General features: G+C 31.1%; 2 protein-coding genes and 2 non-coding genes across 5 annotated transcripts in view; 1 reads left to right on the top strand and 3 right to left on the bottom strand.

Annotated features, from left to right (window-relative positions):
* The window catches only part of LOC131841861 (protein unzipped), a 36,380-nt gene extending 32,380 nt beyond the window's left edge, over positions 1–4,000 (top strand). For both annotated transcript variants that reach the window (XM_059190224.1, XM_059190223.1), the window contains 2 exons: positions 530–739; positions 979–4,000. In XM_059190224.1, coding sequence (XP_059046207.1) covers positions 538–739; positions 979–2,144 — 1,368 coding nt within the window. In that variant the 5' untranslated portion in view covers positions 530–537 and the 3' untranslated portion in view covers positions 2,145–4,000. The remainder of the gene's footprint in view (positions 1–529; positions 740–978) is intronic.
* Positions 1–16,152, bottom strand: part of LOC131841859 (mitoguardin) — a 62,239-nt gene that overhangs the window by 42,096 nt on the left and 3,991 nt on the right. The window lies entirely within an intron of this gene.
* Positions 10,435–10,506, bottom strand: Trnap-agg (transfer RNA proline (anticodon AGG)). Its single transcript has one exon. It is a non-coding gene; the product is annotated as a tRNA-Pro (tRNA).
* Positions 13,724–13,795, bottom strand: Trnap-ugg (transfer RNA proline (anticodon UGG)). The gene has a single exon. It is a non-coding gene; the product is annotated as a tRNA-Pro (tRNA).

Genomic DNA, 16,152 nt, shown 5'->3' with positions numbered 1-16,152 from the left:
ACTTTTATATTATGACTGGGAAATATGAAACCAACATTTCGTAACTATAACAAACTCGTATATGTCTGATGCTATATGTCTGATGTCCGAAATAATAACGCCACCCCTCTGGGGAAGATTGACAAAATAAATAACTCAGACCAACGCTAATATTTACGTCAGTTACTATCTTGTTGCTTTTTCACAGAGCAATATCAATATCCAGTAACTTATTGTATAAATAAAAGTTATAGCGCGTGCTGACGGAGTAAGAACACAATTGGAAGTAAAGTGTAAGACTTTACTTCCAACTCTATCCGAAGGAAGATGCCTAAAAATCACAAATATAAGTACAACGGTGCAAGAGATGGAAAACATAAAATAACACTATATTAATTAATTGTTTTAAACATTACGAACACTTTCTATAATCAACGAAGTTTTCTATTCTTTAATCAACATGATGGATTACACGTATTATTTTTATTAAAATGTATAAACATATAAAATAAATTATAAAATTACTAATTTGAGTATATATTTGTTACAGAAACAGCAATGAAGAAAAATAGAAACTGCGAAAGTGGATGGTGGGTGGTATTGCTGACAGCCACATTGGCCGCGCCTGTTATGGGAGAGGCTGCCGTCGGTCTTTACAATGCCAGACTAAAACAAGTAATTACATCCAGCACGCTGAAGTGGACCAACATAAAGAAAGAAACAATGCAAAATTATGTCATAGGAGCTGATTCAACAAATGGTAAATAATACTAATTCATTTCAAATCTAGTCAACAATTATAATTTTTTCTGTTAATACAAATGTAATTTAACAGTAAAAAAATACTTACGTATTAATGGAATTGTATTAAGTCAGATTATTAGAATAATTTATTGCTTATACTATAATATTATATTCAATTGTTATTATTTTAAATAATTTTGCAACATAATTAATGAAAAGTAAAATAATAATTATTACTGTCTTCTATTCTTTCAGGGCCAATATATCTCTGTCGAGCGCGCCATGAAGGAGATATGCTGCTAGGTCAGTTAAGGCCTAATTACACACATTGTGCTGTATCAGGATCTAAAAGTTATACCGTATTCGAGGTGCTTGAAAACATTGAAAATGCTTCCTTAATAAACTGGCAAAAGTGGTCCAAATTTTATTCTAAACCTAGTGGAGCAGTTATAGTACACTCATCTGTGGATTCTGTTTTCATAGGACGACATACCCCCGAATCTGAAGATGGATTTTCTTATAATATTGGAAGAATATCTTACGAGAGTAATATTGGCCAGTTAATTACATTTGATGATAAAAATAATGAGTTCAGTGAAAATACTGGAGAAATATTGGTTGAAATTGAACCTGTAAGTTACAAGATAGAAGATGTTGCATTAGATGAAGAGACGTTGCATATCCGACAAACAGATCCAGAAATATTCGGAGAAAGAGTATTACGTAACGATGGCGACGTACCTGCAGCAGATACTACTGCTATTGAATATGATTTCAATTATACTCTATCTTGGGGTCATGGTCATGGAATTGCTATCGGTCTCAACACTACTATAGTACTGGCAAATGGTACTGAATTTCCACAAATTGAATGGGCTAATCCATTTACAGAAAAAATTACAAGACTATATAATTTGGAAAAGTTTTTAGAGCCAGGTACTGCTTGCAACGTGACATTTAGAGGAAACCGTACAGAAAGAGATGTGCAATATACAGGCCAATTAACAACATATTATAATAACCACCTTCCTCGTACAAGACAAATGAGAGGTGAAAGAATAGAAAACACATTAGAGGTAGAAGCTATATATGGCGATGTCTATTTTGTTGGTAACAATAGCTTAGTGCCTACTACAACTACTACTACGACAACCACAACGACGACCACTACTACTACAGAACCTCCACCACCACCCCCACCTGCACCAGAAGAAAATGACATTGCTAATGCCTTAAAGAAACCTGAAGAACCGATGGAGGACAATAACATGTTAAATGACAGTTCCATGGCGAAAGCACCGCCGGTAAAAGAAGTCAATAGTGCCGTGGTTGGCGGGCTCGGTGGTAATAATCCCAACGGAGCCCACATGAGTATCGCTTCCATTGTTTTATTCATTCCAATACTCGCGCTATTACTTTAAATCTCGGAGATTTGTTCCTCTGTAAATAATCGAAGAATATATACTATAATAACAGTTGCTTGATCATGTATGTATTTGGCAACTAGGCTTGACACTGTTATTTGTTGACCGGGTGTAGGCAATAAAATATCTTCCTCGGTTCGATTTTGTAAATATGATATTTTCGTTTTGGACATTCCTGTTATGTGATTTCATTCCAATATGTAAAACGAGGAGCCAAAATTATCACATAACTGTAAATAGATTATGTAAATATGTAGTTACAAATAATATGGAAGTCGCAGAGCGACATGAAGAAACCTTGTCGTTTATGAGTAATGGAGGTTTGTAACACCGTAGTTAGAGATAATAACAAGTGAGTACGATTCTGTTACCATTTTTTTACGATAGCTAACACTATAAAATGATAAAATCAAGATAATTGTTTTTAAAGAAAAAGTTGGAAAGCCATGGACATAAATTCTACTATTATTAAAATACATTGTTAATCTAGTTTTGTTGCCAACTAACATATTATGCTGTTTCGATTTCGTGGAACCTTTATAAAAGTTCTTATCCTACTATACAGTTACCCTTCAATGTTAAAAGTATTATTACTATTATATACTTAACGATACTTACCAATATAAAATTTAGACAAGAATATTTAACAAAACCTTATTACGCTCTCTTGTCATAAACAGAATAATATCTTGGTCGATTTGTGACTTCTTTCAGATGGAAATATAAATAATATGTACATTTTACATGTTTGGCGACAATAATCTGACATTTGATTTTACATAACTTGTATCGTATTCCATTTAATATTTATATAATTATTCAATTACTGAATACAATAGAAAAAATAAAACAAAAAAGTACTATGTTATTTTAGTACCTAATCCCCGTTTTGATTAAAGTATTTTCTTTATATGTAATTGTTTTGTTAGGTTGTAAGTTACAAGAGTTTTTAAATCCAGAATTAAGAGATATTATTATTTGTAAAGCTTTAGTGTTTATCAATATTTTAATTTATTTTTGTTTTTATTAGTTTTTACTTATAAGATACTTCAAATAAATATACAGTTGATAACATCTAAAAATGCGACTTTGTAAATTCTTACCAAAGTTACTTTACTATATAAGTTTACCACCTTTTATTCCATTAGATACAAATTGCAACAGTGTCCCTTCCTTATAAACTTCGCAAAAGTAATTGTGTAGGAAAATCCTTAGAAAATTAACTGTTTCTGACAACAGTTATTGTTAACGCTTAGTGATTTTGTCAATGTATAAAGAAAATGGATGATATTTTTGTATGATGGTAGATATCGATTGTAAGTGTTCGCCTTAAGTAAGTGAAGTTACTTCAACGTTCTAAATATTTTTTTCGATTTCAATATAAATCTTTGAGTTGCTAATACTTAGTATTTGATGATATTTTTCTGCTGGTAAAGTTAGTTATTATAGTAATAAACGTTGATTATTTTATACATCAATATCCCACCTAGTATACCTTTATGAAATAGGTTACAACATTATAATTAGTAATTACACTTTTGCTTTTATAAATATGTTTGCTTAAATTCGTCAATTGATGTTAGATTTAATATTATTACACAACTCCATAAAATTTGTTCAACTTGATATTCTAGAGAATGACTGCTTGTATCTCATGTTAGGTATTATTACTGTTCTATAAAATAATAAGTATTTTTTTATCTTTACAATAGCTACATTCTATTATTGTGTAGTATCCAAGCGATCGCTACTAAATTGTTAATTCAGAATCTCATTAACACTAATATTGTTTTGCAAAGCATAATTGTGATGTTCCATGTAAGATTTATTTCCTTAAAAATCATTAAAGTGTAATTGACAAAAACGTCTTTTATTACTCATCAACTCATCGATATTACTTCGGGTGCAGGATCGAAATTATCAAACTAACATGAATTTATCGTAATAGGTGACGAAGAGTACAAAAAAACATAATACATCAGTGTAAGACAACGAATCCTTGAAACCTTTATATAAAACTGCCCATGAATCAGTCTTTATACATAAACAGCACCATGGAAATTACGTAATCGTGTGATAATGACAGTGAAATCTTTAGTTATGCCGCTGTGCCTTGCATCTTCTCTGTCACATCTCACCTTTCATCACATCTTACAAAGCAAAGTGCTTGGCTGCAGAAATAGGTGACACAGTTACCTAATAATAGGTCAAAATATTTTCCTACTCTAAGGAGTCTCGTTACAGCTTCGGTATGAAGATTATATTGTTACGATGATTCTTATACGTAAGTATCATTAAAAAGATATGTAGTATTACTATCTGTTTTATTTAATTCAATAATATAAAAATTATGTCATGTTGCTTTGGATATAATGTTTCCAATACTTTATCTCGTAGTGATATAGGTATTAAATTCAACAACGTTAAAACACCCTAACGTCTGGGGGATGACAGCTATGGCGTCGCGATATTGACACTCACTACTGCATCGCAATACACTTGCGTAATGAAGCCTAATAATGTCTGCAATTAATACTAGAAAGTATGCTTATAGCAAAAATTTTGTACAAAAAAGGACAAAATTTTTGCTAATGTTATACATGTTTGAAAATTATGGATACAACTTGTTACTTAGAAAATGGCCTATATTAACTGTATGATTGTATGGCAAGTCTATCGTCAACGAGGTAGGCAGAGTAGAATCAAGACATTGTGTTCCTGAGCGATTATTTATAGGCTATGAAAGTATGGAGACGACATTGAAATGGAATAGATACTGTTCTGTTACTTCTGTTAGTCATTTATTCATTAATTCATCTGAATATATGAATGATTGGAAGGGTTCAACAGTTCAACATAATCATATTTAACTAGAGTTCGTTCATATAATACCATGGTAGGCATAATCCAGATTTCGAAGCGCATTTTGGTCTGCGTATCCCACACTAATATATTCTAACGCCGTAACTTCAAAGTTGCGCTAGCTTCTACTATACATCATTGTAATAAGCACATTATATATGAATACGATAAAATTTAAAACAAATTAGTCGGAATTTCAACATCCTATATTAAATTTTATCTCCTATTACTTTCTGGGCTGTCAAATATCTCTTTATAGGTATATTGAGAATAGCTTTCTTTGTGTGGTCTTTTTCGGGTGAATATTGATCTGTAGATTACTACAAACCTTCATAGTATTGTTCACAGGTAAATTGATTACATTCAAGTCAATTATCGTGGTTGAGTGATTAGCACTACCACACTATTACACTAATCGTCATGTAATACTCCTCTAAAATATATATGTAAAACAAACAAAAACGTGTGTTGTATTTCAATCGGGCTACCACATATTCAGTACCGGTTTTTCTAATAAGATATTCTACTTTGAGGACTAGTCAATTGAATATGTGGCACTTAATATTATTGTTAATTATAATGGAAGTACCATTTGCTTGTAAGTTCTAAAGTAGACGTTTTGGTGTAGGCGTTTGTTAATGCGATCAATTATCGCTCGATGAGGTCGCAGCGGGCATCTGTCCCTCCCGTAATTATATTCGGATAATCCGTGTCAGCTCAAAATAAAACAGGTCTCTGTGTACATCATTATCTATTTATGCTAATGTAATGATATAATAAAATTTTATTCTGATATATCTTAATTAAAAAGTAAACATTTAATTAAGTGCCAAACAAACAATACAAAGATTCACACGATATCGACTACTGTGCAAATTGGTTTGCACATAATAACGATACGGGCACATGACATCAGTCTATTAAAAAAATTTTGTCTACACTATCAAAATACCACTGTCTAGGATAACCAATTCAAAAATATAGAGGTCCGGAAACCGCATTTTACTCGTAGATCGCAGATATTTACCTCGATAATATCAGATAGCATTATACATGAGTTTATTACACTATCACGCGTAATTGGTTAAATGAATTTGAGTTTTGGTACTGATACCCTAGCTAACATCTAGAATTGACTTGTTTGACACTATGCGACTGCCGCATTACATTTTTGTTTGAACATTTTAGAAAATATCTTATTAGGGATCATCTCCTTTCATATAGAGGGCATGAATATTACTTCATACATATTAAGAATTTACTACTCATTTTACTAATACATTACATACAATTAAGCTGCGGGTGGTAAATGATCACTATAAATATTCTATAATACCATTTTTTTATAACTCGTCCAGAAATAGTTATATTTATATAATCTAACCGTTCATACATATTGTTAATGACATGCACGTGGCATGTTATATTCGTGGTACCAATTTCTGAAGTTTTATAGACCTTATATATATATCGGTCACGCATTATGCTGATTGGAGTTTAAGTATTTAAAAAGTCATAAAATATTATGAAGATACGCATAGAAATGTAAATAGCTGAATGCGCTATTGTAAATGCTTGTGTAACACAGCCAACCCGTGTTATACAAACCTTAACAATAGCAAACTTATTGTTTTTTTTTTAATTAAGAAACTTATTACCAACCTAAAAAGTGACTAATATAAATGAATATAGAGAAAACGAGTACAAGTAGATTTTGTAGTAGCTATTGGTAGAACTTAGATAACAAATAAGGTTCTCTTGTTAGTTAGCAGAATTCAACTAACTTTAATAAACTTTAAATGTTATTTGTGATAATATAAAAAAATAGCAAGGTGAACATAAGATTAATGTCAGTCTAAATAAATGATTTGTGGTTAATTCTCGTAATTTGACCTTGATCGTATTAAATAGTGTACATGTTATGTAATTCACTAATTCTATTTTTTTAACTGGGTAACTTGGATTAGCTGATAGAAAATTTGAATATACGTATTTACTTACGAACTTGAAAGATCATATGGGGGCACAAAATGGATTCATATCTTGCAGTTAGCTAACATGTTGACTGTCACCCTACCACTTCACACAGTAATACTTTACGCGAGTTAGTATAAAAATCTATTTACCTTTTTAAATAATATGTAATTAAATATGGGTCAACATATAGGTAGCTGAAAAAATATCCCAGACATGAAACATTTAATTTTATATATAGTTTTAATATGATATGATATAATACCTACAATTTTATTAATCAAATAATAGATGGTATCATTATAGATGTTTATTATTGTTCTATGATTTTTAATCAATATACGGAGTTTGCAAAAGTTATATGCATAATATAATAAGTTGCGGGCATTTCTTTTATACCTATAATAATTTTAAATTGGTATCATGTATATAAGGGGAATCTTATCGTAAAAGTTCAAGGCGTATTTGACATTTGTGGGGTGTTTTAGCGAGGTCCATTCGCAAGACTAATAAAGAGTGCCCATTACATCGAGAAATGACTTGTATAAGCAGCTCAAACGTAAGTATGACGCTATAAAATGCCGGAGAAGCGCACTTAAAATATGAAATAAAAAATATTATAGGTTTTAGAATGTCAATGAGATATTTTGTAAGAATATAGTGTAGTATAATTTATTAGAGAATAATATGATAAACAGATGCATATATATAATTCTCTTGAAGTATCATACATGGTATGCATTTATTCTCCATAAACCACTAATAAACTAATAATGCATGATTTTTCTTTAGGTGTATCACTTATTACGGCTGACTGATCAGTGATAACCGGAACATAATCTCTTGTATTATACACTTTTAATACATAATAGTATGTTCAAAATATAATTATTTATTTTTCCAAACTCTCAAAAAGTATTTCTTGTAATCTTAATTCTTCTAGATCTAGATTCTTTTAATCATAATGGCTTTAGTTATAATAATCTCAGGACAATTCACACAGCGTCATTTAGACCCAAGTTAAGCTAGCTAGAGCTTGTGTTATGGGTACTAGAGAACTGATACAAATATATAGACACTTTTTTTTCGTAAATACATACATATTATACATAGAAAACACCCAGATCGACACGAACAATTATACTCATGAATACAAATGTTTGTGTCGTGCGAGGAATCGAACCCGCGACCATCGGACGTAAAAATGTGTGCTAAACCACTAGACCACCGAGGTTGTTAATGTATGTATTATGTCATCTACGGCACTCCATTGTCATTCTATTGAAGCACTTATAAATAGCACAATTGGCACCTTGATAACATGAACGTTTGAAAAACAAACACGTGTAACACATGGCTGTTACAAATACTGTAAAGAGTTTAGTTTTCATGGACGTCGTTTTTCAATTATGTGCATTTCTTTTCCTTGAGGTTATTTATTCGATGGCAGATGGCGGCAACGACTCGCTACCATACCGATGGGACTGTAATATAAAAGTTCAGACAGGAAGAAGGGTAGAAGAAATATGGCTAGTAATCAGAAGGATTTTTTCATTCTATTGGATTGAGCATTTGTATCTTTTTTGTAATAAAGTAATACAACAAATATTAGGTGGGTTATTTTAGCAAATAATATTTGCTGTATTATTGTATATATATGTATTATTGTAAAACGCTTACTTAACTTATTGAATCTATAAAAATACATAGGATTAAATGTGTTGAATTCCATGTTTCCAGACGCATAAGTTTTAGGTGTATTTACCTTTCAAACAGATTTACCCTCAAATTAACAAAGACTTCTACGTAAATGTCTGTCAAATCTGAGCTGTGTGTTAGTGTTGCCTTTCACTCGAGGCGCATTCAGTTTTCTTTGTAAAGGGACGAGACATGCTCAAAGGCAGACTGCAGGCAGTTTAATTATTCCCCACATGCGGGAGGGAGACGGAAAGAAAGAGACAAGCAAAAGCCTTTCCCCAAGGACCCCTCATAGGGTCTATTTACGAGCTGGTGCAATCGTGGGGAACAACTTCACGTTGACTTTCAGTTGAGTAGATAGTTTCAAGTATAGGAGACAAGTTGTAAAAATCGTCGTAATTTTTAAAGATTGAGGTAGAAACGTTTGTCAAGGAATTAATATTTAATAGAATGAATATACGAACCGAAATGTTTCACAATGTTGATATCTAGGTACTCGTAGAATATGCACTAAATATTGTAGAGGACTCAAATCAAACTAACAGCAGATGTCCTAACAATGTTATTTTAAGATGGTATAAAATTCTTTGCAGTAGGGACGAGTGACACAACTGTTAGAAATGTACATATACATTTGTGTGTACATGTACATTTAAATTTACCTTAGATTTAGATTTAGAAATGTATTTTTATTATTAATATATGTCAGATCAATCTCAAAGTGGAAACCATCGTGTTGTATAAATTTGATGGCCTCGGTCGACTAGTGGTTTAGAACACCGCTTTACTGCTGATGGTCGCGGGTTCGTTTTCTTGCACGGTGCAAACATTTGTATTCATGACTATGATTGTTTGTATCGGTCTGGATGTTTTCTATGAATATTATGTATATGTTTACCAAAAGATATCTAAGTAGTTATCTTGTATCCATAACACAAGCTTTGCTTAGCTTACTAGACAATGCTGTGTGAATTGTCCAAGTTTATCATTATTATTATAGAATATAAATTCTATCTAGCGTGACATATTCATCTTATCATCCACTACCACCTGCCCAGGCAGCATAAACTATTAACGCAGGGGGTCTAAATGGGTGCCAAGTTCAATGATAATTATTTATAACAATATAAAATATCAAATAACTTAGCCTACATATACAAAATTTACTGTAGCCTTCGCAAGTTCTAAACAATTGTCGGTTCCTATCGAAAGTAATATGGTATATCAAATAAAATAAGAAGAAATGATATTTTATATTGTTATAAATACATTTCAAAAACAGTCTCAAACAATAAACTATATTCGGTGATAAAATCGCCACATAAATTAGAACCTACTGAATCATATTATTCATTGAGAGAGTTGAACTTTTATATTATCATTATTTTAAGTATTAAATATGTATAGTAGATATTAAATATGTACGTGTGCATTTGGATACATCGGTTCTCTTAACATTTGGTACATAACTTAACAAATAAAACGTAGTAGGTATAAGGTAGGTATAAAAAATATATAATTAAATTTTGTTTCAGTCATATTCCATAAAAAATACTGTACAATATTCTGACACTATAAATTTTAATATAACATATATTATACATAAAGTTAAGAACATAAAAATCCGCATTATCGAAAGTTCTAAATAATTATAAAAATAATAACTATCGTAAATAATTTTAATAACAATATTTAATATAATCAAATATTATAATTAATACTCTTGATTACAATGTTAAGCAAAAAGACAATTGGGCTCGTCCGGGATTTGAACCCGGGACCTCTCGCACCCTAAGCGAAAATCATACCCCTAGACCAACGAGCCACTTATGAAACTGGTCCAAAATTTGATACAAAATCTTAAAATGGTTTTAGATTTTATTTATAATGAATATTTCATTTATATTAATATTTTCAAAAGTTAAACCATATTATTTACTTCCATTTATACCATATACAAGATAAAAAGATGAAACGTTTCATATTAGTTGGCTGATAACGCCATCTAGTGTGCAATAGTACAACGATTACATATATACAAACGTTTATACGCCATTGTATGAAAGTGTGTCTCCAAAAAATTTCCATGTAAATACAATACATAATACACTTGGTATCAAAACGAAGAACATAAAAGAATTGTTCTATTCAAGTATAACTGTGTAAAGCATAATGTAAATACCGGGTAATGGAAACTAACAAGAATCAAATATTACCAAATATCGTAACCAACTATGTATATACATATAATATTCTATAGGACAATCTCTAGCAAATCTTCTATAAAAAATATTAAGAAGAGTCAAATAAATAAAGTGAAATATGGACAATTCAGAATATATCAGATTTTTTACAGATGACAATGGAATGGTGCACATCTGTGGTTAAAGGTATACGCTGGCAATGCACTAGTGGAGGACGATAGCATGAAGTCCAATCAGTTTAAATCGTGGCGAAATTGACCACGATGAGAAAACCGATTGGAGGTCAACCTGACATGGAATATTGTTAACAATGAGATTTCTATCCTAATTATTAACAATCTCCCATATTTCTGATTAGCTAACTCATGTGGGATAATAGTCGTGAATATATAGGTATATTATATTTATAGTATTATTTACTATGTTATATAGTACAGGGATAATTTAGCAATATAGTAATTATTCCTGTACTGTTTTCCTCTTTGACGTGACGTTAGATAAACTAAATAATTATAGCGACGATATTTGATTTACTAAAAGCCGAAAAACGAACACACATAATTTATGTAAATATTATTTCCGTTTATTTTCTTTGTTTTTGTCAGAATTATTTTCCATTATTTAAATGGAAAATAATTGTATTATCTTGTTAGTGAAGTTATATAATATATCAGTTATTAAATTTTCCACCTACGCCAACAAGCTCGGGGAAATTAGATAGACTATTATCTATTCTGGGTCGAAATTGAATTATCTACCCACACTCTGTTCTTGCTAAAGTAAACAATCTTAACAATTTTTTTTTTAAATTACTCATTTAAAATAATACAGATAAAAATATATTCAATAAATACATGATCAATTAACCCAATGAAACAAACTTACTATAATCGGGATAATTACTTATATCCTAACCAATTTAAAAATCTGAATATTTTGTAAAAAGACTTCGTAATTCCTTAACATATTACAATTTACTTTCGTGTTTATTAATTACGATTTTAATACATAAATAAATTACGATTTTTGTATATATTTAATAATTTATAAAAGGCGTCATAATTTCTTAACATATCACTATTTGTGTTTCGTGTTTTTAAATTTAGAATTTAATATTAAGTTGAAAGTAGTAAAGTTACGCTGTGCTAAATCATTATATTTAATAAAAATAATAATTGCTTGTATATACAACGTTAATTGTAAAGGGATTTTATAAAATTGAACAACATCCCCAGAGACATAAATTGCAGCGTTCAAAATATATTTTAAAACCTTCCTAATTTGGGCGGGCTCGTGATATTTTTTTGTGTATTTGATATACATGCTGACGGCACCTGATTGTAGGTAATCGTTAACTGTCGCCTATACACATTTATAACACTACACATCTTATAACACCTGTGATATTATTCATGCGTTGCCATTCCAGAGAATTAAAATGACATGCCTCCTATCCGTAATTTTACTGCCTAGACTGCACCCTACAACCGAAACAGCTTCCAAAGCAAACTGCATTTCCTGCAGACAACTTTTTACAGTTTACTTACATATCTCTGTAAAGAAATACCTATGGAAATGGTAAGCTTTTTTGTCTGAATTGCACTTTGCCTCTTGATAAAAAATTGTCCAGTTTTATGAGTTCTAATTGACTTTCAATTTCGTATCCCTTGGTATATTCTTTACGACTAACCCTATCAAAGGTTCAAAAAGATCTATGTATACATTGAACTTTCCTTTTCTTAGGTTTATTCAACACATAGAAAATATTGTCTTCTTGATTTTACACTTATTATAGACATATTGTGGACCTATAAAAAAGCATAAATATGTACACATAACTATCTGATATCACGTTTTATGCCGTAATCGAATTATCTTCCTATTGCGCCGTGTCAGTGGGTCGGTCGGTTTGTACGTGCAGAGAAACGCTAAACAAGTAATCCAGTGGGATCTTAGTTTTATAAGTGCCAAGCCGTTGTTTGTATCTCCACGGGCTATTGCGAATTTTTCTTCCTTATAAGCGATACCCGTTAATGACTTCATGATAAGTCACTGTGATAAATACCGATACACTTTATTTTGTTATTGTTACATAAAATTCCACGAGGTTATCGTTCAGATTATGAAATCATTTGTTGCAGTTTTTTTATGCTTACCGAAGATACGGTAACTGTTTTCGACTAAAAATATAATATAAGAAGATGGGTATTCATTTATTGTTCAGTTCTTAATATTTAGTAATAAAATGCTAATTCTGTTATAGAAGTGAGTCGTAAACATAATAATATAAAAAACGTACATTTTGATTTGTTTTTTATACTTGACATTGACTATGCGTAGTTTGTATGAAAGTTTTTTTTTCTAATTTACAGTTGTTAAATATCATGAGTAGGTATTCTATCGTACTTTCAGCTTCATATAACCTAAAAAACATGACTAGTATAAATATAATGATAAAATAACAAGTTTTATCACGAGTAACCACTAAGCCACTAAGTAACTTCTAGGGGATAATTCTGAAGGTAAGCCGGAATATATAGCTATACCAAATACAATAACGGGAAATATCAATAGCCAAAATATTATGGGTTAGTATTTTTTTAACGTTTCATAGAAACTGCGCGGCCTCATGATTGATTCAGAGTTACACACATATAATAATTTCAACAGTCATCAAAACTATAATGTTTCACTATATATAGTAGGTACAACTACTAGCTCTGGTCTCTTACAATTAATATTAGTACGAATACCTGTGTGTAAATTTGATAAAAACTGGTTAAGTATAAAACTTAATCAATGGTATTAAAATCATATAAGACTGTAAAAACAAAAAGCGGGCTCGTCCGGGATTTGAACCCGGGACCTCTCGCACCCAAAGCGAGAATCATACCCCTAGACCAACGAGCCGTGCTTGTAAATCACGAATGTTGTGATCGCGCTGGCCGTTCACTAACGGCGCGAGAGTACGTCACAAAATGAAGCCTACGGTGAAAGGCTCTTCATAAATCACTAGCGACGACGCTGCTCTAGTCCATGTGTAAATTGTCCATCCACAAACACAGTTGTCAGTCGTTCGTTTACAACCACTAATGGATGTATAACATGTCAAAAGTAAACTGAGTAGATTTACGATGACCAAACCTGGACAATACATCTAAAAAATAGTTGTCACACTCTAGAACGATTAGGATATACATGATAAAAAAGAATACTATGCATATTTTTTCAACAATAAAATAAAATACCCTGACTGTGCGCACACCTAATAATAAAATTCACCTACACCCTAAACAATTAATCGTATCTACCTTTACGAAAATCAGAAATATGAACTCAGAAGAATCGTGATAAATAGTCACTTTCCGGAATACAGTAAACAAGGTCAAACAAGTTTTATCTGTTGTTATATTTAAGTAAGGTACAAACTATAAACTATACAGTATAAAGTTTACACAGGTACATTTATAATAAAATGCATTAACTTAAAACACATTGAAACACAACTTAAGTTTTAAGTTGATTTATCTTATTTTTAGTTAGTGCAGTTTTTTGTATTAGTTGATAATGGAATGATGCCTTCGCTGCGCTAACGGTATACGCTGACGAGGCACCAGTGGAGGATGATAAGATGAGTATGACGTCAGGTCGATTAGCCTACAGTGACAAATTCACTAAGAATTAATCATGATGGTTTCCAGATAGAATCGCGTGAAGATCAACCTGACATGATACTATTACTGTACATTACTATACATTACTGTATTATTTCTAACAATCACTATTCCCTTAGTTAATGCAGTTTACTGCTATGACGACTGACATAGAATATCTACAAGGACGATATCCAGAAGTGGTGACTCCTGGATCTTATTAGAACCTACCAGAGTAAAAAAGGTGGAAATGAAGATATTCTGAATAAAAGCCTATACCACACCTATACCAGACACATGGGCAGCATTAAAACAAAATGACCAAAATAAATTATGTAGATGCTGAATTTTATAATAGTAGTTTCCAAGGAAAATGTAGTTTGATATCAATCTAAATTCCCAGGATGCCGTTGCCGAAAACAAATTCCTAAGAATATACAAAGCTTTTGGCAGTATATTCTGCTATATTTTTTGTGACTTAAAATATATTTATCATAGGCTAAAGACGTTTTTGCAACGCCAACTATAATAATAAGCCTGTTTTACACACCTAAGCAAATATTTTGAGGAACGACGAGTGCTCTTCTGTGCTCCAAGACATGTCTGGAGTGCTTGAAGAAGAGCACATCATGTCTAGACTCATAAGTACATGATTTTTATGCTCTACACGTATAGGTATGTTTTGTCTGATTTCTATTTCTCTAAGAGTCATGTTCTATAATTAATAAATAACTGTATCTTTATACTAACATTTTGTCAAATTCCTTTCTTGTTAGCCCATTAACTCAAACAAGAAACCTTAACCCACAAGGACAAGAATTTTTGCCGGCCTCGGTAATCTAGTATTAAAATATTAGGTAGTATTTAAATATTCTAACAGTTGACTACCCATATCACAAACTTAGGACTTTATGGCGCTGTGTTAATTAACTGAGTTTCTATTATGATTATTAACCCATTCTTCAAATACTACTACTGTTATTCTGCAATATTAACATGTTATACCATAAGTAACTATTTGTGATGGAAAATCATATACTTCGGACATTATAATATAATTGAAGTAAAGTTATTTAAATAATCCGTCATGCTAGTATGATATTCAGAAAAATAGATTCCTCGTTTATGTTCCTCTAATTTAAAAAGTAAAAATATTTGTAAACTTTTCAGCTATCATTGTGATCGAGTCAACCACAGAACTGTGTGATTCTACAAAGTTGTTCTGTGGAGACAACAATATCTAAAATTGTATTAAATATCATATCGTTATCTCTGTACTTTTTGAAATGTATTGACGGAAAAGACTTAAGGATTTCGTTTTGCTTTTTTGGTTCAAAATTCTAATTATGACAAATAATCCGAAATCATCATTAAAAATATTAAGGTTGTCTATAACCCATTGATATCAAAGTATAATTATGCCGTTCATGGTATATCTCGTTTCATAATACAATTTAAGTATAGATTGTTGAGGTTGAGGTTTTTAAATTTATTTCTAAACTATTTTCGCAGCCTGAGTTTTTAATAAAATAGCGTGGCGCCTAACTCCACTATAAGATTAAATGTTAGGAATTATGTCACGTAACACATAAATAATTGCAACATACTCGTAAA

Source organism: Achroia grisella, unplaced genomic scaffold (genome assembly GCF_030625045.1).
Source record: "Achroia grisella isolate CSIRO2021 unplaced genomic scaffold, CSIRO_AGI_Agris_v1 utg1971, whole genome shotgun sequence".
NCBI lineage: Eukaryota > Metazoa > Arthropoda > Insecta > Lepidoptera > Pyralidae > Achroia > Achroia grisella.
Note: the sequence above shows the minus strand (reverse complement) of the source record. Positions and strands in the feature narration are given on the sequence as shown.